This window comes from Rhinopithecus bieti, unplaced genomic scaffold (assembly GCF_001698545.2).
Source record: "Rhinopithecus bieti isolate Rb0 unplaced genomic scaffold, ASM169854v2 scaffold_51734, whole genome shotgun sequence".
Taxonomy (NCBI): Eukaryota; Metazoa; Chordata; class Mammalia; order Primates; family Cercopithecidae; genus Rhinopithecus; species Rhinopithecus bieti.
In genome coordinates this window covers 457,490-479,802 of record NW_016820683.1, presented here as the reverse complement: position 1 = coordinate 479,802, position 22,313 = coordinate 457,490, and the positions used below count along the sequence as shown (strand labels likewise).

At 50.8% G+C, this 22,313-nt stretch overlaps 2 protein-coding genes across 2 annotated transcripts in view; both read right to left on the bottom strand.

Moving 5' to 3' along the window:
- ATF4 (activating transcription factor 4) overlaps positions 1-786 on the bottom strand; it is a 2,851-nt gene extending 2,065 nt beyond the window's left edge. The window contains exon 1 of the mRNA XM_017859844.1: positions 284-786. The gene's annotated coding sequence lies outside the window, so the exon portion shown is untranslated. The remainder of the gene's footprint in view (positions 1-283) is intronic.
- A 4,392-nt stretch (positions 787-5,178) lies between these two features.
- MIEF1 (mitochondrial elongation factor 1) lies at positions 5,179-19,683 on the bottom strand. Its single transcript, XM_017859843.1, has 6 exons — positions 19,436-19,683; positions 17,354-17,685; positions 9,923-10,073; positions 9,319-9,496; positions 8,851-9,113; positions 5,179-7,805 (listed from the first exon to the last, which is right to left on the bottom strand). Exons 3-6 carry the CDS (start codon positions 10,064-10,066, stop codon positions 6,999-7,001), a joined length of 1,392 nt encoding a protein of 463 aa, XP_017715332.1. The 5' UTR covers positions 10,067-10,073; positions 17,354-17,685; positions 19,436-19,683; the 3' UTR covers positions 5,179-6,998.
- Positions 19,684-22,313: the final 2,630 nt, after the last annotated feature.

Sequence of the window (22,313 nt, the reverse complement as noted above, 5' to 3'; positions counted from 1 at the left end):
GGGGGGGGGGGGGGGGGGGAGCCGAGACCCCTGGGACCCTTGGGGGGCTCGGGGTCCGAGGGCGGCAGGGCCCCTGTGGAAGCAGTCCTGGCACCTGAATGCGCTTTCCCTATCCCGGGCACGCGAGCGTCTCGGGGACACCCAAGCAAAGACGACGCGTCCCAGGCGCTCGTAAAATCGCTTCCTGCTTGGCGGCACCGCCCCGGCCCCAGATCGCACCCCACCAACCCAAAACCTGCGCCGGCCCAGGGAGCACAGCTGGACGACCCGCCCTGGTACTCACGCCATGGCTTAAGCCGCTGGGGGTGGTGCCGCTGCAGAGCCTGGTGCTGCTGCCGCCGCTGCAAAGGCCAATGCTGCCGCAGGCACTGCTGCCCCTAATACGCCATGGTGGCCGTGGACCCTGCGGGCGGGGAGGAGGGAAGGCGCCCACGTGCGAAAGAAACTACATCTGTGGGCGGATGAAATAGAAATGGCTGCAGCGGCTGCCCGCTGGCCCTTTATAGACTTCGTCTCTACGGGGACGCAGCACAGACGCATCCTTCCGCCACGCCACGTGACCGTCTCCTCGCGCCCGCTCGCTTCCCTCCCTTTGACGCCCCAACCGTTTATGCCCAGCGCGTAGCTGTGACGAGAAAAGGTGTTTGTTCTTACGACCTCACGAAACGAGAGAGGTGTACTACTTTACTAGATTTCTATGATCAGAGTCCGTTCTTTCCTTCGCCGCCGGAGCGCGGAGTGATCTCGCAGACACGCCTCGCTTCCGGTGTCGGCGCGGTGGGCGGGGAGAGGTCGTTTTCCGGCGGAGAGTTTTTATTGTGAAGGCCGAGGACGCCAGGTTATCGCGCGAGGTAAGGGCGAAGAGCGCGCGTCAAGCTGATTGGCCCAGGCACGGTGAGTCATATATATCTCGAGCTCTTATTGGCTTAGGACCCCAGGTGGGCGGCTGCTGGGAGAGGGATGCCGGAGTCCGCGTGGGAAGGGTCGGGGTCTCGAGTCTCTGCCAGGCTTCAGCCCGGCCAGCCTGCTGGCCAGCTACAATCGCGCTGGCTCCTGCCCCCAGGAGACCTTAGCCTAGCGCACCGCATAGTGGCCTCAGGGCCCAGCCCGTGCGGTCGGGTCCTACCGCTCTCAGTGGAGGTCCGCCACTGGCTGCCCCGCCGCCACTCCCAGCCTGCGCGTCTTTCGGTTGCGGGTGCTGATTTCTGGCCTGCGGAAACGGGGGGGTTACCTGTTCCAAGCCCGAGTTTTCCGGAGGCGCCATTCATAGCCGACACGGTGTTGTTGCCCCCGGGAGGTTGAAGGGGTCTCGAGAGGGCGCCCCGGGCCTGCCCACCTACACCCAAAGGCCGGCTGAGTCTGCATGGCTCCTCCTAAACTCTGGAAAGGAGCCGGGAAGACGCGCCGTCCTGTCGCCCAACCTGGGTTTTTACAATTCTCATCCGGCTCAAGTGCGAGGCTGCCACAGAATAGCATCATAGGGGAACCTCTGGTGTCCGAAGATTGCGTTCCCCTAAGAACAGGATTTTCTTCGCTGCCGTCTTCCTGGGGTAGTTTCGATTCACTCCGGGTTCTGAACTCCTCGGCCTAACCCGCTTTTCATTGGTCATACCCATGCCCCTGGGAGGAGAGCCGCTTGGGAACCCACGGCCACTTGCTCGGGGTTGTGCGTTGGGAAGGGGTAGTCTGTTTTAAGAATACAGGAAACCTCCGAATCGTCCTCAGCCCCCTCCTGTCAGGCCCTGTGAAGTGGAAACTGAGTTTCCGCCTCCATTTCACCGGGCCACACAAGTATTTCTGTGATCGCTGTGATATCAAACCACCAGGGAAGCACTGCTCTAAATAACCACAGGCCATCTGCTGTGCTCATTCAACCTCGCCCACAAGTCCTTTCCAATGGTAAACCGAGGCCCAATGGGATGAAGTTTCTTGCTCAAAGTCGCACAGCTCCCAGTGGAGGGAGTATAGGGTAGGAGTTAGATTTTGGGAAGCTCACCCAAAAGAATCCTGGCTGGGACATTTTGGCTAAGTGACTTATCCTCTTTGAGCCTCGGTTTCCTCATTTGTAAAATGAGACTACTGATGAGTATCCTTGCCCCACGAAGTGAGGTCATACATGTAAAGCACTTAGCACAGCGCCTGGTACATGTAAGCACCCAGTAATAGTTGCTATTGCTGCTACCCTTCATGGAACTCAGGTCTCCTGACCCTTACGTGTGCCACTCTCCACATCCTCCTGCTGCCTCAGAGGACTCTTAACTATTACTTAATGAGATGAAACCAACAACTTTAAAACTGGTATACAGGTATACACAAGGCATACTGGATGCTGGAATAAAAGTATGGTTTTTCTTTCTCCTTGGGGAATCATGAGTGTTGAGATATACAGAATTGGTGCCAGGAGCAGTGGCTCCAGCCTGTAGTCCCACCTACTCAGGCAGAGGTGGGAGGATTGCTTGAGCCCAGGAATTCCAAGCTGCAGGGAGCTGTAATCACAACACTGCAACTCAGCCTGGGCAACAGGGCAAGACCCTGTCTTAATAATAATAAATACAGGAGTTGTCTAGCCTTTCCATGCAAAGGCAGTAAGAATCCCTGAGCCATTAGCCATGTCTTCCAAAGGCTAAACTAGGGACCCACAGGACGTGTTCTCCTTTTGCTATAGACAGTACCTCCTGACAGATGATGGAGCAAATGGTTGAGTACTAAAGTAACAATGCCCCAGTTTTGACACTGAAAAGGTCAAGAATGACTCCCGTGGCAGCCTGTCCCATCCATTCTTCTATAGAGACCTAGTTCACACTTCAAAGGTTACTCTAGCTGAAAATGGAGACCCAGTACCACTCCCACAGGAAGATGTTTCATGCAACACACACAAGTCAACGCTGGTGGAAAGGAGACTTTTATTTTCTTCTTCCTATGCTATGGAAGGACATTGTGTTCCCCAGTTTTATTTCCTCCCGCAAGGAGAAAAAGGACAGCAGCTCTCTGGGTCTCAGGGCTAGGCTGCCCCTACTTATACAGACCTAACCAAGACAGTACAGAAAGATTGGTGACTGATTCCAAATCTACCAGCTAACACATCCACCACCACTGATGGGCAGGCAAGTGACTAGAAGGCAAGTTGTGGACTTGGCCTCAGGGACCAATAATTAAAGACTACAAGGTGATCCAAATGTAAAGGTAAACACTGTGCAGCTGACCATGGAACCCACATCTCTGGTATTCTGGCCACTTAATAATAAGTGGCATCTACAAGGGCTGGAGCCTCCCAGCCTGGTGCAGGGGTCAGCTCTATCCTAAATCTCCTTGGCCTTGAGCTTCAGACAAAAGGGCAGAGTTCTAACAAATCCTGTGACAGCACAAGTTGTCAGCCAAGTCAGAGTCCCAAGGAAGTACCGTGGCACAGAGCTCTGCACACTCGTAGTCTGTATTTACAGAATCCCCGCTTCGGGGCCTCTCCTGGGTCCTTCCATCCTGAAGCTGATTCCCCTTCAAGACTGAACTCTCACCTTGAGTGGAGTGCAGGGAGCACAGTCAGCGAATGTGGAATACGGACAGGTGCGCCTCCACCGGCCGGGACCCAGGAGACTGTGGGCCTCTGCAATGCTTTCTTTAAACTTAAGCTTCAACATTTATTTAAATAAAACTTTAAAACTCACAACCAAGCATGTAAAGAAAAATACTGTCATCTTGAAGTCATTTTTTGGGAAGGGCAACAGAGGAGAACCAAAATAAACTCTGGAATTTATTAGGTTTAAGATAATGAGTGCATTTTTTAAGTGTTAGGTTAAGTATAAGGTTTGCTAACCTTGATGGCACACACACAAAAATCTCTAGATGGAGAAGGAGAAGATGCTATTACTTCAGGCAAAAGTAAGAGTTACTGAACAGGAAGGCAGAGTAGCGGGGAAAATTACTCATCTTTTCCCAAAGATTTAAAAAAGGGGCAGGTGCAGAATGTCCTCTTCTATCCAAAATCTCAAAGCAAGTGCCTATGTTCCACATTGATGAAGAAGAAGATGGCAGCAAAAGAATGGCTTGCCCAGTCAGGTCAGCAAACCCACCAGGACCAAGGCCTAGAGTTCACACTGCTTCTAGTTTTGAGGACTTAAGAGGTTCTTGCTTGTAAAATGACAGTTACGGTTTTGTCAAACAGTTAAAAGAGATGCTCTTTAAGAAGAATGATAAACTCATTTGCCTTCCTCAAGTGACAATTACACTAAAATAACTTGGAACTCTTAAAATCTTATCTTTTTTAGGCCGGGCGCGGTGGCTCAAGCCCTGTAATGCCCAGCACTTTGGAGGAGGCCGAGACGGGCGGATCAAAGGGTCAGGAAGATTGAGACCTCCTGGCGAACACAGTGAAACCACGTCTCATACTAAAAATAACAAAAAAAAAAACCTAGCTCCGGGCGAGGTGGCGGGCACCCGTAGTGCCAGCTACTTGGGAGGACTGAGGCAAAGAAGGCGGAAACCCGGGAGCGGAGCTTGCAGTGAGCTGAGATCCGCCACTGCCACTCCAGCCTGGGCGGACAGAGCGAGACTTCCGTCTCAAAAAAAAAAAAAAAAAAAAAATCCTATATTTTTTTAAGCTCTCCTTCGCTCTCCTTCCAATTTTTATTTTTTTAAATTTTTTGAAACAGGGTCTCACTCTGTCATCCAGGCTGGAGTGCAGTGGTGTGATCTCAGCTCACTGCAACCTCCACTCTCCGGGTTTAAGTGATTCTCCTGCCTCAGCCTCCCGAGTACCTGGGATTACAGGCACCTGCTACCATGCCCAGCTTGTTTTTATCTTTTTGGTAGAGATGGGGTTTCACGTCGGCCAGGCTGGTCTCAAACTCCTGACCTCAAGTGATCCACCTGCCTTAGCCTCCCAGTGCTGGGATTACAAGCGTGAATCACCGCCCCCAGCCTCCTTCCAACGTTTTCTGTGAAATTTGGTCAGATGCAAGGTTGGGAAAACTTAAAATTTTTAAATACTCATGGCAGGGAAACCAAATCCTTTATCTCAATGAAGAATAATCTATACTTTTACAACACTCCATCAATCCTCTCCTCTCCCTTCCCTGTAATGGATACCCAATAGGTACACTGGAACCCTCACTGTTAGGCTCTACCCCATACCTTCTGGATTCATCCAGGATGGTACTCAGGCATACAGATTTTTTTTTTTTAAACTCTCATTTGAGTCTTACCAACAGACAGGTAGATAAGCTCTCTCCAGATTCTCAGCTTTATCGTTTTTTGTTCCCTCTTAATACTTTTATGCAAATGAAATTGAAACCACCATAAGAAATCCTTGTTAAGGGGAAAAGAGGCAAAAAGACCTCTAAATATAGTCAAGGTTGTCAACTTCCTCATCTGTGACAAAAGAGGGGCAGGAATCTCTACCCTAAATTGCTGCTGAGGTATCAATGCTAAAGAGTTATTTCCTGTTACTATCATTGGAAAGGAATGAGACAGCTGCAGAAAGCTTCACCAGAACCTCACTGATGGAGAGGTAGTCATCGAAAAAAATAAGACAACTTGACGGGAGGAAAACAACATACTGAATAGGCAGATGAGAAACAGAATTATCATCAGCGTCTTGCCACAAACATGGAGAAACACAAACCAAGACGACACATGGCCATGGTGGATTAAACATCCCTCCCCACCTTCAGGATCCATTTACATTGCAATCAATACTGCAATCTCAGCAGCGGGAAACAACGAGGAACGTAGGAAATGCCCACCTCCTCGCCTGTGTCTTAGCTGTGTGCTCTCTTCCTTGGTAGCACCGATCTCCCCAGGTGCTGGGTGAGAAACAGGACAGGGGAAAGAGGTCTGTGCATGCTCACTTGCCCTCTGGCCATACCCCGAGCGCTCAGCAAACACCCCCTCACGTGCCTATGGCAGACACTAGAGGATGAAGGGCTGGCTGTTGGGTCTGTTCTTGCCTAAGGCCACATCCTAGAAAAGCAGGGCCTGTCTGGGGAGAAAACATGGCCACCAAACCCCAACTAGTGACCGGATTTTCCGACTGACATTCAGTCGCCTGTGTACCTCCCTCATGCTCAACTGATGGCTAAGGCTGCATTCCTTCAAGGCCTTGTCCTGATTGGCAATAAAATAAGGAAAAGGGGTGAACAGCATTCATGATGAGGTGGTGTCCTGGCAGCCCCCATCCTTGTCTGTCTGACCCCTGCAGCCACAGATGAGGAGCAGACACTGGGCACACAAACCCTCCACTAGGCCCTTAACTAGCTCTGGTTCCCTACTCTGCACTTCTGCTGATAGCCACCCAGAAATTCAATCTGCAAATAACTTAGAATCCAGCTTGTCCTGCGGGGATCACTAACAGTGTTTCCGTGAGAGGCGTTTTCAGCATTTAGGAATGGGTCAGGAGGTGGCGGGGAGGGCGAACTCTACTCCAGGAACCGGGGTCAAGGCCAGCTCTTCTACCAGCCTCACTCCCAGAAACCCTAAATCCTGTCCCAGCACTCACTCTGTAGAGTTCAGCTTTGAAACATGCTATCACAGCTCTTCAGTGGCATTCAACTAAAAGGCAACATCTTAATTAGGCAGATATGCTCCAGGGACAAGAGCAAAACAGAAGGCATGAACAAGAGAGGAAAAAATAGAAAAGACACTGAATAGGAAGAGGCAAACAGGCAAGGCAGGCCAGACAGAGGCAGCAAACATGGGCCGAAATGCAAAACACCAAGTGGTCCATCAGCTCAGGCCAGCACACCACCTTCTCAATTCATTCCAGAAAAATTAGCCTGGAGCTGGGGGAGCAAGGAGCACAGTGATTGGTAACAAAAATAGGAAGAGTTGGGTAAGAAAATAGGAGATGGAAGAGATGTCATTCTAATCAGCATGAAGTGACCAGGTTGATGATCAGCAAGACAGCAGGCACCAGGAACCCTGTGAGGCACCAACTACGTAGCCAAGTGTATCTAACGGAGAATCCAGGGCCTGACCACCAACACCCGCTTTGGCCTTCACCTGCCCTACGTCTGCAGCAGCACCTCTGGCTCGGACAATGAGCAATACAGAGTGTATCCTAATTCGTCTATTTCCTCAGGGGTGAGCTCTGCAAATAAGTTCACCTTGGGGTTTAGAGCACTGGGCAGGATTCCAGCCTCTAAGTAGCTGATAAGTCCCCTCAGGGCCTGCAGGAAACGGTCGGCCAGCATATCTGGAGACCAGTCAGCCTCCTCCTGGGCCAAGAGGAGGATGACATTGGTTAGCTGGCTGGCAGTGAGGTGGCCCAGAGACGGGGTGGACTTGCATATGGCCTTGAGGATCTTGAGGCACAGAGATCGGCAGCCCGAGTCAGCCTGGTCCAGAGCCCGCAGGCGTGCCGTCTCTGCGGGACGCAGGCTCAGCCGCCACAGGTTATCATACTGGGCTAGCCGGTGTGGTTTGGCCACCAAGACTGTGTCACCGAGGGTCACTGATGGCAGGAAGTCAATGAAGAGATGTTTGTCACGCTCGTACTGTACCTCCAGTGTGAGGGCCTCTGGGGGTGGTGCCGGCCGGATCACATAGTCCAAGAGGGACCCTATGGCTGGCCAATTGATGGAGCCAGCCACCACCTTCTCAAATGTATCTGCGACTGTCTTTGGGGAGAGGTAGCCCCCTACTACACAGCGGTCCCAGTAACTGCTCCCACGAGGAAAGTACTCTGGATTCTCACGACGAACCAGGAAGAAGCCAGGAACATTCATGATGGTGTCTTCACCAGGAATACACGACCACAGGTTCTGCTCCAGCACAAGGGGCACAATCAGCTGGATGTGGTCAGCTGCCACCACCTGTCACAGCAGAATTTAAAACGTTTGGAGGGTTTACTCTGTTCAAAAGACACGCTTCCTCCAACACGGTTCCCACCATCTTACATTCCCCCAGCAAGAATGGGAACTCTAGGACGGGCGCAGTGGCTCACGCCTGTAATCCCAGCACTGTGGGAGGCCGAGGCGGCCAGCTCACTTGAGGTCAGGAGTTCGAGACTAGCCCAGCCAACATGGTGAAACCCCATCTCTACTAAAAATACAAAAAAATTAGCCGGGCATTGTGGCGGGTGCCTGTAGTCCCAGCTACTCGGGAAGCTGAGGCAGGAGAACTGCTTGAACGCAGGAGGCGGAGTTTGCAGTGAGCCAAGATCGTGCCACTGTACTCCAGCCTGGGCAATAGAACAAGACTCCATCTCAAAAAAAAAAAAAAGAGTTCTTTCATGTCATCATATCAATCTACACAGACTGAGAAAACTAGAAAGGAGAGATGGATACAAGAATATAGGAAGGAGAAGGCCTCTTATAGCTTCTTAAAAGTTGTAAGTAGGACTAAAACATGAGAAAGGATTAAAGACACAAGAAGAAAGAATAACATACCAGGTGCGGTGGCTCACACCTGTGATCCCAGCATTGTGGGAGGCCAAGGCAGGTGGATCACCTGAGGTCAGGAGTTCGAGACCAGCCTGGCCAACATGGCAAAACCCTATCTCTACTAAAAATACAAAAAAATTAGCCGGGAGTGATGGCACACACCTGTAATCCCAGTTACTCAGAAGGCTGAGGCAGGAGAATCGCTTGAACTCGGGAGGCGGAGCTTGCAGTGAGTCGAGATCACGCCACTGCACCACTCCAGCCTGGGCGACAAAGCGAGACTCCATCTCAAAAACAAAACCAAACAAAACAAAAAAAGAATAACAAGTATGGCTCTCCAAATGCTGCTGCAGTACACAGGATTCGGAAGCTGTAAGACCTCAGTCTTTCTAGCAAGCCTGGACACTGATCTGTGCCAACACCACCACTGTGCTTAGCACCCAAACCCCACCCACCATGAGAACCACCTTGTTACCTGCAGGTCATCATAGAGGCTGCCACTCAAGTACATGTCCCGAAGCGGCATGTCAGGCAACTTGGCCCGCAGGAAGCTCCGGAGTTCGGCACATATGTCCACAGCAGCTTGCTTGGCCCGAGCCTGCTCTCCAGCAGGGATGGCTGCCCGGTTCCGGTAGTAAGTAAGAAGTTTCTCCTGCAGGGACATGCGGAGTCGTGACTTCTTCAAGTCTACCTGGCCCTTCCTGGCCACTGGCTTGGGCCGGGGCGGGCAGAATGTATCTGCCAAGGCAAGAAAGAGAGGCACGTGAGCTCTGCCCATGCCTGCTCAGTCCACAGCTGCCTCAGCCCCAGAAAGAAGGGCCCGGCATGGAGGGCAAGTGCTGGCACAGTGCCTGGCACAGATGTGCTCAGGAAACATCTGTTGAGTGCAGGAGTGGTACTGAAAGTCCAGAGAGGTCCCAGGAGGGGCAGCAGCCCTTCTCACCTGTGTCGAAGGCAGAGGAGTCTGTGGGAAGGGTCTGCAGGGACCGACTCAGGCCCGTCTTCATGTCCCTGTTCAGCAGTCGGGGGGAGCCCATCCAGTTTGGTTCTTCCCAGCTCCTTTTCCCCGAATGGCTCAGGCGGGTGGGGCTGGTAGGGGCACTGATCGCCCGATCGTACATCTGAAATAGCACAGAGGACAAAGGACATAAACCTGCCCTCTTTCCCTATTTCCTTCCAATTTACTTCCTCTCCAGAAGCGCTGTCCTAGTAAGTTCAACTACTATCTTTTAGTAATTTTGTTTTTATTCTAGATTATAGAATACTTTGCTCCATGCAGAAAATCTCAGAAAAGACTAAATAAGACATAGATAATCCATGTGTCATGACCCAGAGAAAACTGTTTGTGATATCTGGTATGTTTCTTTCCAGATGCATGTAATGAAGACCACTCTACACGTACTTTTGAAACCTGTTTTTTTCACTTAACATCACTGTGATCATTTCCTCCTATTACTAGAAGGCTTCGACATTTTCTTTCTATAAAATGTTACATCTTCTGACCATACCACTACATCCCACCCCTGGCCCTGGCTGCATGCACTTACCCGCTTAACTGCCAACGTGGCGATGCCCAGCATGGCCGCTCCACCCACCCCCAGCACCAGCCGGGCATTGGAGAGCACAAAGTCAATGGCCGTGCCAATGCCATTGTCATCCTTCTTGCCTTTGCGCTCACCAGCGCCTGCCATTGCTCATCTGAGAATGAAGATAGAACACGGCCATAAGTACTGGGACCCCAAGACCCTCCCTCCCCCAACAAGCCAAACCCCAACAAATACAGGGTACTCTGTGAGTTCCAGCAACCCAAATCCTCTTGCCTCCAGCACTGTACACTTTAGGGTCTAGAAGGAGCTACAATGTCCCATGATAGATCAGGATGCAAGGAGGAGGGACGGATCCTGGGTACTGTAGGAAAACCTTCCCCAAGCTAGTGAGATTAAGAAAGCATTAAGCTCAGTGTCAATCCTTTTTTATATTACAATGAAGTAGCCCACCATGCAAAACAACCCTCTCTCTACTCCTTCACAATGTTCTAAGGCAGGTCTCTCTACCCCTTCACAGGGGTGATAACGCAGGTCTCTCTACCCCTTCACAATGTTATACCACAGGTCTCTCTACCCCTTCACAATGTTGTAACGCAGGTCTCTCTACCCCTTCACAGGGGTTGTAACGGAAGTCTCTCTACCCCTTCACAATGTTGTAACGCAGGTCTCTCTACCCCTTCACGGGGTGATAACGCAGGTCTCTTTACCCCTTCACGGGGTTATAACGCAAGTCTCTCTACCCCTTCACAATGTTATAATGCAGGTCTCCATACCCCTTCACAGGGGTTATAATGCAGGTCATTTCTTCATGCTTTGGCCACTACTTTGTGGAAGGTTGGATCTGAGCGGGGCCTTGGAGCTCATCTAATGCCATCACATCACCTCAACATAGGGAGGTCCTCACACATAGGGAGGTGATGTGCCAGGTCTCAGAAAAAAGAAATGGTACAATCGCCAGGCTCAGTGGCTCGTGCCTGTAATCCTAGCTACTTGGGAGGCTTAGATGGAAAGATCGCTTGCGGCCAGAAGTTCAAGACCAACCTGAGCAACATGGCAAGACCCCCATCTCCAAAAGTAAAAGATAAAAATAAATTAATTGAGCATGGTGGCACATGCCTATAGTCCTATCTACTTAGGAGACTGAGGCAAGAGGAATGCTTGAGCCCAGGAGTTTGAAGCTACAGTGAGCTATGATCGTGCCACTACACTCTAGCCTCGGTGACAGAGCGAGACCCCATCTCTTAAAAATAAAAATAAAAGGGCCAGGCGCGGTGGCTCAAGCCTGTAATCCCAGCACTTTGGGAGGCCGAGACGGACGGATCACAAGGTCAGGAGATCGAGACCATCCTGGCTAACATGGTGAAACCCCGTCTCTACTAAAAAAATACAAAAAACTAGCCGGGCGAGGTGGCAGGCGCCTGTAGTCCCAGCTACTCGGGAGGCTGAGGCAGGAGAATGGCGTAAACCCGGGAGGCGGAGCTTGCAGTGAGCTGAGATCGGCCACTGCACTCCAGCCTGGGCGGCAGAGAGAGACTCCATCTGAAATAAAAATTAAAAAAAATAAAATAAAATAAAAATAAAAAAATAAATGGGCTGGGGCCCCCAGCGTGGCCACAGCCTGTTGAAAAAAAGCACCCAGACTTTTGGGAAGGGCTGAGGCGAGCGGATCACCATGAGGGTCGGAGGTCAGGAGTTCAAGACAAGCCTAGCCAACATGGAGAAACCCCGTTACTACTAAAAATACAAAATTTGCCGGATGTGATGGCGCACTCCTGTAATCGCAGCTTCTCAGGAGGCCAAGGCAGGAGAATCCCTTGAACCTGGAAGGCGGAGGTTGCAGTGAGCCAAGATCACACTATTGCACTCTAGCCTGGGCAACAAGAGCGAAACTCCACCTCAAAAACAAAAACAAAATGACACAGTCATCTCCAGAACTCAGGACTCCTCACTCCTTGTATGATGCTTTTTCTACTGTACTATGCTCACCCATACCCAAATCAAATCGGCCTTTATTCTATCTACTTTCTGCAAACCAAACACAAAACAACATGTACCAAACACCCTGCACATGGAACTGGAACTACACATCCATATGTGAGAAAAAGGTCCCTCCATGGACCCTCCTACTTGACAAATGCTTTGCTTCTTGAGAAAAGTGTGCAGCGGGGACTATAAAAGCTTAGGTGAGACTGGTATCCTGGGAGATAAAAACACAAAGGACACTGCAGACTCGACTGCTAACTGGAAAACAAAACACCCATCTGCTCGATTACACTTGGAAGAAGAACTAAAAATGTGGTCACCTGAAAGGAGTACTTGGGCACCACAGCGCAGAGGCTGGCCTCCAGTGCAGTGCTCAGGCCAGTGCTGCTCCCGGCTACAGGGGAGTCTTCCTGACTGCAGCAGTAGCAGCAGTCCCCAGATAAGCCCATTCCCGTGGAGTTAGAACCCTGGGCCTGAGCCAGGTAAAGGATGACAGCATGGTTCAGATTGGAATACCTGCCACTCTCCTCTATAATATCCTGTGTCCTTCACACCAGGAATGACATAAGAGAAAACAAAGTCGGATACCATTTAGTGTCCCAGAATAGGAGGACATCAAGAGACAGGATCAGCTGGGCACAGTGGCTCACACCTGTAATCCCAGCACTTTGGGAGGTCAAGGCGGGTGGATCACAAGGTCAGAATTTCAAGACCAGCCTGACCAACATAGTGAAATCCCGTCTCTACTAAAAATACAAAAAATTAGCCGGGCATGGTGGCCGAGGCAGGCGAATCGCCATTGCACTCCAGCCTGGGCGACAGAGCAGGACTCTGTCTTGAGGGAAAAAAAAAAAGGATCACTAAAGATTATCTTCCATGTAAAATAACATTCCTTCTAATACCATGTTACAACTGGGTATTGCCAGCTTCCGCATCTTATGCTCCTGCCTCTACCTCCCTGAAAAACAAAGAAACATTTCTGACGCTATTAGTCCAGTAATTGAGTTAACTAAGAGTCACTGTCAAGCCCAAAAATATTTTTTCCCTAACTACAGTTCACACCTTGGGGGTGCTTTCCTTTTCTCTACCATTTACAGTCAACAGAAGCTTCAGGTTTAGGGACATGAGAGACTATCTGGCCAAACCAAGTACATTCTTACCTCAAATGTACAGAGCAAGGCCAGGGAGAAGAGTTAACGTTTGTATTGACAGGTGGAGTCAGGGAAGAGCACCAGACACCCTCCCTCCAGACAGTGAGACACTGAGACAGAGACGAGACATACCAAACTTAGCAGAGGCAGAGTAACCCAATCAGGAAAAAAGCAGAACATTATACATTTCCCCACACATAACCATGTCTCGTTTTAACTCTTTACTGAAATATTTACAATAGGGAGAGCCACTGGACACAAGGGCCCTCTAAATGATCCTTCAGTGTGATGCAGCAAGGCCAGAAGGGCACCTCCTCGCTCCGGGCAGCAGCAGCCTCCCTGGACCATTTTAGTCCTTGGTGCCCTTCTGATGACTACAAGGTGGTGCTACAGGTGACAGAACAGAGCATGGGTTTTAGAGTTAGAAATCCTGAGATACGGAACTTGCCTTGAGCCCTGACTTATTAGCTGGGTGACCTCAAATGAGTTACTTAACACCTCAGCTACGAAAAGGGGATAATGGTCCCTGCATGGGACCAAATCACAGGGTTGTAGTGAGGAAATACCACCCACTGCAATACTGCATGTGAACGGTATAAACTGTATTGCAGTGGATGGTCTATCAACTGTAAAAGTGCTCCACAAATGAGATATCATCTAGTCTTTTAAGATTTCCATCCACAGGACAAAGGTCAGCTTCCAGAAGTCAGTCAGCAACCCAGACCGCCCTCTGAGTGATATTCCACTTTTTGAGACTGCTCTAAAACGGCCTTTAAAATCGCAGTGATACCGTCTTGGGCTTCAGATCAAAACTATTTTTTCTTTCTTTCTTTTTTTTTTGAGACTGAGTATCGCTCTGTCACCCAGGCTGGATGGAGTGTAGTGGGGCGATCCCGGCTCACTGCAACCTCCGCCTCCTGGGTTCAAGCAGTTCTCCTGCTTCAGCCTCCCTAGTAGCTGAGATTATAGGCATGTGCCACCACGCCCTGCTAATTTTTTGTATTTTTAGTAGAGTGAGGGTTTCACCATGTTAGCCAGGCTGGTCTCGAACTCCTGACTTCAGGTGATCCACCCACTTCGGCCTCCCAAAGTGTCGGGATTACAGGCGTGAGCCACCAGCTAAAATCAAAACTATTAAGTTGGGCCAGCTTGTTAAAGCCTCTTCCGCCGGACGCAGTGCCTCACGCCAGTGGATCACGAGGTCAGGAGATCGAGACCATCCTGGCTAACAGGTGAAACCCCGTCTCTACTAAAAATACAAAACATTAGCTGGGTGTGGTGGCGGGCGCTTGTAGTCCCAGCTACTCGGGAGGCTGAGGCAGGAGAATCACTTGAACCCACGAGGCGGAGGTTGCAGTGAGCCAAGACTGCACTGCACCCACTGCACTACAGCCTGGGCGACAGAGCAAGACTCCGTTTCAAAAAAAAAAAAGCTTTTCCTACTGTAGTACAATATACACCCCCCACCCACCATCCAAGGACCAACTGACATCATAGACCTGGTGACATGGAATAGAAGAGAGCATCCACAAGCTCAACAGACAGACATGGACCTTACTTGAAGAGTTAATTCAACTTGTTCCAGTTTAAACTGCTTCTACACGACACATTCTCCACTCAGGTTCTGCCACATAAGCTTACAGCCTACTAGCAGGTAAGAACTGCACCTCCAATCGGGACTGTCATGAAGGAACCCCATTGTTTCATGGGTATAGAGTTTCAGATGTGCCAGATGAAAAAAGTTCTGGGGCTCTGTTACACAACAATGTGAATATACTTACTGCTCCTGAACTGTACACTTTAAAATGGTTAAGATAATTAAAATAAAAAACAAAAAAGGAACACAGACCTGGTGGGCAGAACTAGGGATGGAGAATTTGAGCTCTGCCAACATTGCAGGCAAGTTATTTAACCTGTCTCCCTAGATACAAAAATGGGAACAGAAATGCTCATTACCCTAATAAAGTAAGGATGATGAATAATGGAGGCCTTGCGGCTTCCTAGGATGACAGCACAGAATTGTTAAAGTTCCAACTTATTTTAATTGAAAAGCCATAGGCCTTTTATAAACCTATCTTGCTTGAGTACGTACAAGACTAGGTAACATAATATTGAGTGTGCATTATGTGCTGGGAATTTTACACTTATTATTAATTCCCTCAATCCTCACAACAACAATCCCATGACATCAGTAATATTATTCCAAATGTACTGGATGAAGAAACTGAGTAGTTTCTGTAACCGACCCAAGGTCACTGTGTCAGTAAATTACATGGCCAAGATTTGAACCCCGAGCTCAAGCTGGTGGGGGAACTAATCTACAGGGGTCCTAGGTACTTGCTCCCTACCTTGTTCCCATCTCCACTCCATGAACCCCCGACCCTATGCTTCTGGGGGACACTTGGGCTCATTCACTGCCGCATCCCCAGGGTGTGCAGTGTTTGATGCATACTGAGTATCTGTCGTGGGAATGAAGTATTAACCCTACAGCGTTTTGTTTCTTGGTTTTTTTGAGGGGGTGGTGATAGCAGCGTGTAGCCCAACTCACAGCCAAAATATATTAGGAACACAGATTTCAAGGAACGCCCTAATGCCCTCCCAGATCTGCTAGCCAACCCTCCCTGTGCCGACAGGCTCCCATGGGCATCACCCCACCCCTGGCCCTGTACCGCCAAAGGCAGGTGTGCCAATCCTAAGTGGCTAAGAACCAAAAGCCATTACATAAGGCTCCTCCTCCAGCTTTCCCTCCTCCAGTTAAAAGCAGCACCCTCCACCCAGCTGGCAGGCCTTACACCCAGTTACCCAGTTACTCTTCATCTTTCTCTCTCCTCCTCCTGCCTCAGCCAACTGATCACCAAGTCCCACTGCTGTACACACTGTGTTTATATGCGGCCACCCCCACCCCTCGGTCCCTCAATCTCATCCGGCTACATCCACTACCTCTAGTATCTCTCATCAATTTATTCTTCACACTGCCACTGGTATGCTCCCTCTACGATACAAATGTGGCTATGTCATTCCTCTGCTTACAGAGCTGTGATGGTCCCCGCATAATAAGATCTACATTACAATCTCAACTTGGAGTCAATGTCCTTCCAGATCTGGCCCAGCCTCAACTCTGGCTATCTGCCTTACAGAGGTACGATTCTGGCCACACCAGACTTAAGTTTCCAGACTACAAAGTGCAGTTTCTGGACAGGCAGAGCTGTTTGCCCCGATAATCCCAATGCTTTGGGAGGCCAGGACGGGAGGATCGCTTGAGGCTAAAAGTTTCAGAGCAGCCTGGGCAACATAGCAAGACCATCTCTACGAGAAAATAAAATAAAAGTTAGTTGGGCACATTGGTACATGCCTGGCGTCCCAGCTACTCAGGAGGCTGAAAAGGGAGAACTGCTTGAAGCCAGGCATTCAAGGTTCCAGAGAGCTATGATCATGCCACCGTACTCCAGCTTGGACGAGAGTGAGACCTTGTCTCTTAGAAAAAAAAAAAAACAGGCCGGGCCGCGGTGGCCTCAAGCCTGTAATCCCAGCACTTTGGAGGCCGAGACGGGTGGATCACGAGGTCAGGAGATCGAGACCATCCTGGTCTACACGGTGGAAACACCCGTCTCTTACTAAAAAATACAAAAAAAAAACTAGCCGGCGGCGAGATGGCAGGCGGCCTGTGTAGTCCCAGCCACTTGGGAGGCTGAGGCAGGAAAGATGGCGTAACCCGGGAGGCGGAGCTTGCAGTGAGGCCGGATGCGCCACTGCACTCAGCTCGGGCGACAGAGCGAGACTCCGTCTCAAAAAAAAAAAAAAAAAAAAAAACTTGCAGTTCCCACTTCCAAGCATTTGCTTATTCCTGCCCCGCTGCTGATAAGCCTTTATTTCTCATTTGAGGCAGACCTCAAATGTCCTCTTTTTTTTTTTTTTTTTTGAGACGGGGTTTCACCGTGTTAGCCAGGATGGTCTCTATCTCCTGACCTCGTGATCCACCCGTCTCGGCCTCCCAAAGTGCTGGGATTACAGGCGTGAGCCACCATGCCCGGCCTTTTTTTTTTTCCCCCAGAGACAGGGTCCCATTCTGTCACCCAGCCTGGAGTGCAGTGGTGCAATTCATAGCTCACTGCAGCCTCAACCTCCTGGGCTCAAGCCATCCTCCTGCCTCAACCTCCTGCAGAGCTGGGACTATAGATGCACACCAGCACACCTGGCTCTCCACTGATTTCTAATGACTAAAAGGACGACTTTGATCCTTTTCTCAGTCCCTTGCAACAAAAAATAATGAAACCTATGGGAATGAGGGCCTACATACCTGAAGCTACTTAATGCATCTGTAAGGTGGGGATGGGAGAGAGCAGGAGTGTCCACAGAAGGCACCTTTGTCCTCTTTCCCTTGGAGGATCCTAAATGATCCTCCCCAATTTGCCGTTGAGAAAGACCAGGCCCTTCTCCAGCTGCCTCTCCCGGGCCTCAGGGTCCTCCAGCTTCTGATGTTTTCGGAATTCACGGCGGATGGAGGCAAAGTAGAAGTCTCGATCAGTGTAGCGAAGCTGTCGGCCCTGGCGCAGCAGAGCCCGATAAAGACTCAGCACCGCCTCTCGGCTCCACGGGGCCATGGGGGACTGGCAGGCGCTGGGTGTCACACTATCAACAGAAGGAAAGACATAGAGGCCTAGTATCAGAATTAATAACAAAAGGACCCGTAGAGACTATGAGGGGTTTTTAATCCAAGTTCCAGAGATCCCCTAGATCACCTTATGACTTAATGGCAAGACTAGGACTAGAGACCCCAGCCTCTGGATGCCCATTCTGGAAACATACAGGTTGTGGTTCACCAGGCCTCAAATCCTGGCCCTGCCACTTACTTATATGACTTTGGGCAAAGGACTGAACCCCCACTGAGCACCAGCGTCCTCACTTACAAAATGGAGATTAGGATATTATGGCAATAGTACCTACCACATAGGGTTTATTTTGAGAACTGTGCATGTAAAGAACAGTAATACAACTTCACCACAGGGGGTGATCTAGGAGGGCTGAAGACAAGCACTCAACCATACTTAAATCCTGGCACCAGCACTTGCGAGCTGCACTACCGTGGGCAAGTCTCCTAACCTCTCGGTGGCTGTCTCAGTTCCTCATCTATAAAGTGAGGATAAAAATCATATTTTGCCCATACGGTTGGCATAAGCACTAAATGAATTTAATGTATATGAACATGTTTAGAACAGCACTTGGCACACACTAACCACTCTATCAACAGCAGCTGTTATTAGTACCACCTAGCCAAGTTTGTAGATGCTCAGTAAATAATTACATTTAAGTATAAACTGCCACTGCCTTCCTTCAGTAACAATAAACCCTGTTTAACAAGCATATCTGTAAAGTGCTTTGTTACCCATTGTCACATTTACACTAACAATCTAGGAGGTGGTCAGGGTTCTTAGTAACAGTAAATGCTTATTGCATTATATTGCACTATATACAATGTGCAACGTTTGAAGCATGTCTCACATAACAACTCATTCTGTCAGCTACCCTAGGGTCAACATTACCCCATTTTAAGTGGAGGAAACAATCTCCCAGAGGGAAGTAACTTGCCTGCGGGCCCACAACTGTCAAGAGGAGGGCTGCACTCCTGACCCCAACTCTGCCTGCCTCTGGAATGAGTTACCCTTTGCTGGAGCCGGACCATGTGTACAGCACTTTTGGGTGCTCCACCAACTTTCCTAGCACATCGCTTGGCACATACAAGGGGCCCAAACTTATGTTTAACGAAGGAGAGAAGTTCACAACGTCCCTATGTGGAAAAAATGATCACCTCCGTTTCAGAAATAAAGAAATGACACGGAGTGGGGTAAGTATTTGGCTGGAAAAAAAGATTGGACTTTGGGCCCAAAGTCCGCTAGCCCTTAGCCTCCGGCCTTGCTAACTTCCTGCGCAAGCTTGAGCAAGCCACCATCCCTGTCCATTTTTCCTCAACTGTTTAAGAGCTCCCTCGGCCTTCCGATGTAGAAAATCAACAGAAGTGTCTGACGAGGCAAAAGGCGACTGTCACGGCGAGGGCTGTAACTACAAGGTCGCTGTGAGAGTGGGCGGCTGAGCCCCAGCCAGTCTGCACTTCCCCAACCCTGGGGGCCGGGCCGGGGTGCGGAGGCCCAGACGCCAGGGCAGGCCTGCTCCGGGACCCGGGAGGTCTCCGAGGTTGGGGCGGGGCGGGGCCGCCGAGGGGCCTCCCAGGGGAAAGCCCAGGGCGGGATGGGGCGAGACCCCCGGCTGCAGGCCGGTATCCTGGGTCCGGGCGCATGCGAGGCGCCGGCAGCAGCCTGAGAGGAGGCGCCGCAACCTCCCGGCCACCCAGCAGCCGCCGGTCCACATTCCTTCCCTCACTCACCCGCAGGCCGCGCGCGCGCTACCACTCCGCAGGACTCGCCTCCGGCCGGGTACCTCTCTCCGGGTCACCCATCAACATGGCCCCTTCACTTCCGGGACACGACCTTGCGCACAGAGCTGCGAAGGGGCTGAAGGGAGCACGAGGGCGGGCGGAGGCGGAGGGACTTCCGGTCTCCTCCTGGCTCTCTCTCGGGCCCCGCCCCCTGCGCATGATTCCGCCCCCCAATCCTGAGCCCCGCCTCCGTGTGTGACCTCACCAAGGGACAGGCCTGCAGAGGCCACTCGCGCCCTGACCCTAGAGGACTCCGGTGTCCGGGTCCGGCTGTGGGTACCGGGGTGGTCCCGATGCTGGCAGAATGTTAGAGGGCAGGAGGTAGCCTCGCTGTCCAACGAGGCTGCTGCACCGGCTAGGCCCCTCACCTGCTGGCAGCCCCTTAGCTTGTCCGGGGTGCCTGGCCAGCCTCCTGTACCGCCTGCTGATCTCTGGCTGGGATCCTGGGGTACCTGAGGGAATTCTAACACTAATATTCAGAGCTCCTCCAAACCTATTTTCTCACATCGACTTCTTTTCGACTTCTTTCCTCCATGCTGTTCCTACTCCCCAGGCCGCGTGGCTTCTGGCAAACTCCTACCCTTCCTTCAAAGTCTACCTCAAATGTCCCCCTTCACTGGGAAATCTCTCCCAGCCCCTTCCTCGCTCCCTCTAATACACTCATGTGTCTTCTTGAGACCCCGCGGAAATGTCTGCACATTTTAAGGCTCATAATCTGTTCAACAACAAAACGTATTTATTGGCGCCTACCATTTGCCAGGCCCTGTAATTTATCCATTTGCTTCTCTGTCTCTCACTAGATTTGAGGACCCAGGTGGTTTCTCTATGGAAGCCCCCTCCCCCAAGTGCCTCCCTCCGTGCCTGGCTCAGCCAAGCCCAAGGCCTGAGGCTTTGGAGTCCGGGGCCACTGCTAGCTCCTAGTTCCAGTTCCACCACTTAGGGACAGCTGCCCTCTGCCAAGTTTCATAACCTCTCCCAGCCTTGGGGCTGTGGTGAGGATTAAAAGGTAATATCTACCAGGAGAGGGGTGGGCAATTACAGAATAGTCAGGCTATCAAAAGGACAAGAACCAGGAGAAGAACATGGCAGGGAAGAGCATTTCAGGCCTGCCCCCAGGTATGCCCTTAAGCGCAATGTGGTCTAGGAGCAGCAGGACGAAGGCCAGTGCTTTCGCCAGGTGAGCGACAGCTGGGAAAGGCCCTTATCAGAACTGGGAGGGATATGGTGGGTGCAAAGGACCCACAGCAGTGTTCAGAGCCAAGAAGTGCTGGGATCTGACTTCCCTTTCAACAGGATCCGTCTGGCTTGAGAATAATGGAATGGAACCAGGGCTGAGGCAGGGAGACCAATCAAAAGTCTGTTGCAGGGCCGGGCACAGTGGCTCATGCCTGTAATCCCAGCACTTTGGGAGGCTGAGGCAGGCGAATCACTTGACATCAGGAGTTCAAGACCAGCCTGACCAACGTGGTGAAACCCCCATCTCTACTAGAAATACAAAAATTAGCCGGGTGTGGTGGCATGGTGCCTGTAATTCCAGTTACTCGGGAGGCTGAGGCAGGAGAATTGCTTGAGCCCAGGAGGCAGAGGTTGCAATGAGCCGAGATCACACTACTGTACTCCAGCCTGGGTGACAGATCGAGACTCCCTCTCAAAGAAAAAAAAGGAAAGAAAAGAAAGCCAAGATGGAGAGAGGCATAGTAATTTTTCTAAGACACTGAGCTAAGAAGGAAAGAAGCTTTCAGTGGAAGCCAAGTCTGTCTTACTCTGAAACGTGTGTTCCTTCCACTCTTTCAGGCTGCCCTAATTTGCTTTTTAAAGAATTTTGTGACCCAAATAAATCGGTGACGTTTCCACCTGGCATACCAGGTGACCTCTTCATATCTCTCCTGACTTTCTCGTTCTATGGAATGTTATTTTTCGGAGGGAGGACAGAGGGAGGTTGTTTGGAGGGGTCTCCCCTTCAGATCAGCCCCCCTAGATCCACTTGCTCTTTAGGGTCTTATCTTTACTTAGACTGACAAGGCCTCTCCCTGCCCCCAGCGCTCCCATGGCAATGGAGCGTGGGCAGTGAGGTGGCATCTAGCACCTACATGTACGTACCCATGGTGCCTTTGTAGACCAGGGACCCACGGCAGGGGCACTGACCCAAACCTCTGGGCTCTGCCAGCTTTCACGGGGCAAGAGGCATTCCGGGATCTCTTGGATTGAGATTGCTGGGTGTGTGTGTGTGTGTTTGCTTGTTTGTTTGTTTTAAGACGGAGTCTCGCTCTGTCACCAGGCTGGAGTACAGTGGTGCGATCTTGGCTCACTGCAACCTCTGCCTCCTGGGTTCAAGTGATTGTCCTGCCTCAGCCTCCTGAGTAGCTGGGACTATAGGCGCCCACCACCATGCCTGGCTAATTTTTGTATTTTTAGTAGAGACAGGGTTTCAGCATGTTGATCAGGGTAGTCTGGGTCTCTTGACCTCGTGATCTGCCCGCGTTGGCCTCCCAAAGTGCTGGGATTACAGGTGTGAGCCACCGCGCCCGGCCAGATATTACAGGTTTAACGGTAACTCCCCTGATCTCACATCTGGATGATGGCATCGGCCTCTTAATGGTGATATGGCTGGAGGGAGAGAGGGGAGCACTCGTTTACCCAGAACAGTGATTCACATGTAGTAGTCAATGGATTTAATTGTTGAATGAATGAACGTTTTGTGGAAAGACAGGAGAGATGGACCGTTTCACCTGGTTCAGGGTGGTCAAGGCTGTCTCATTTGAAAGGGGCCTGTGGGTTGGTGGTGAGTGCAGGGCAAGTGCATTGGGCTTCGTGAGCCTTGGTCCCT

Excerpts from the sequence above, each read along its gene's own strand:
- MIEF1 (XM_017859843.1), bottom strand. The coding sequence starts at position 10,066 with ATGGCAGGCGCTGGTGAGCGCAAAGGCAAGAAGGATGACAATGGCATT. Across the intron at positions 9,114-9,318 it reads CTCCTCTGCCTTCGACACAG|ATACATTCTGCCCGCCCCGG; the intron begins GTGAGAAGGGCT and ends TTGCCTTGGCAG. Across the intron at positions 7,806-8,850 it reads GCCTCTATGATGACCTGCAG|GTGGTGGCAGCTGACCACAT; the intron begins GTAACAAGGTGG and ends CTGCTGTGACAG.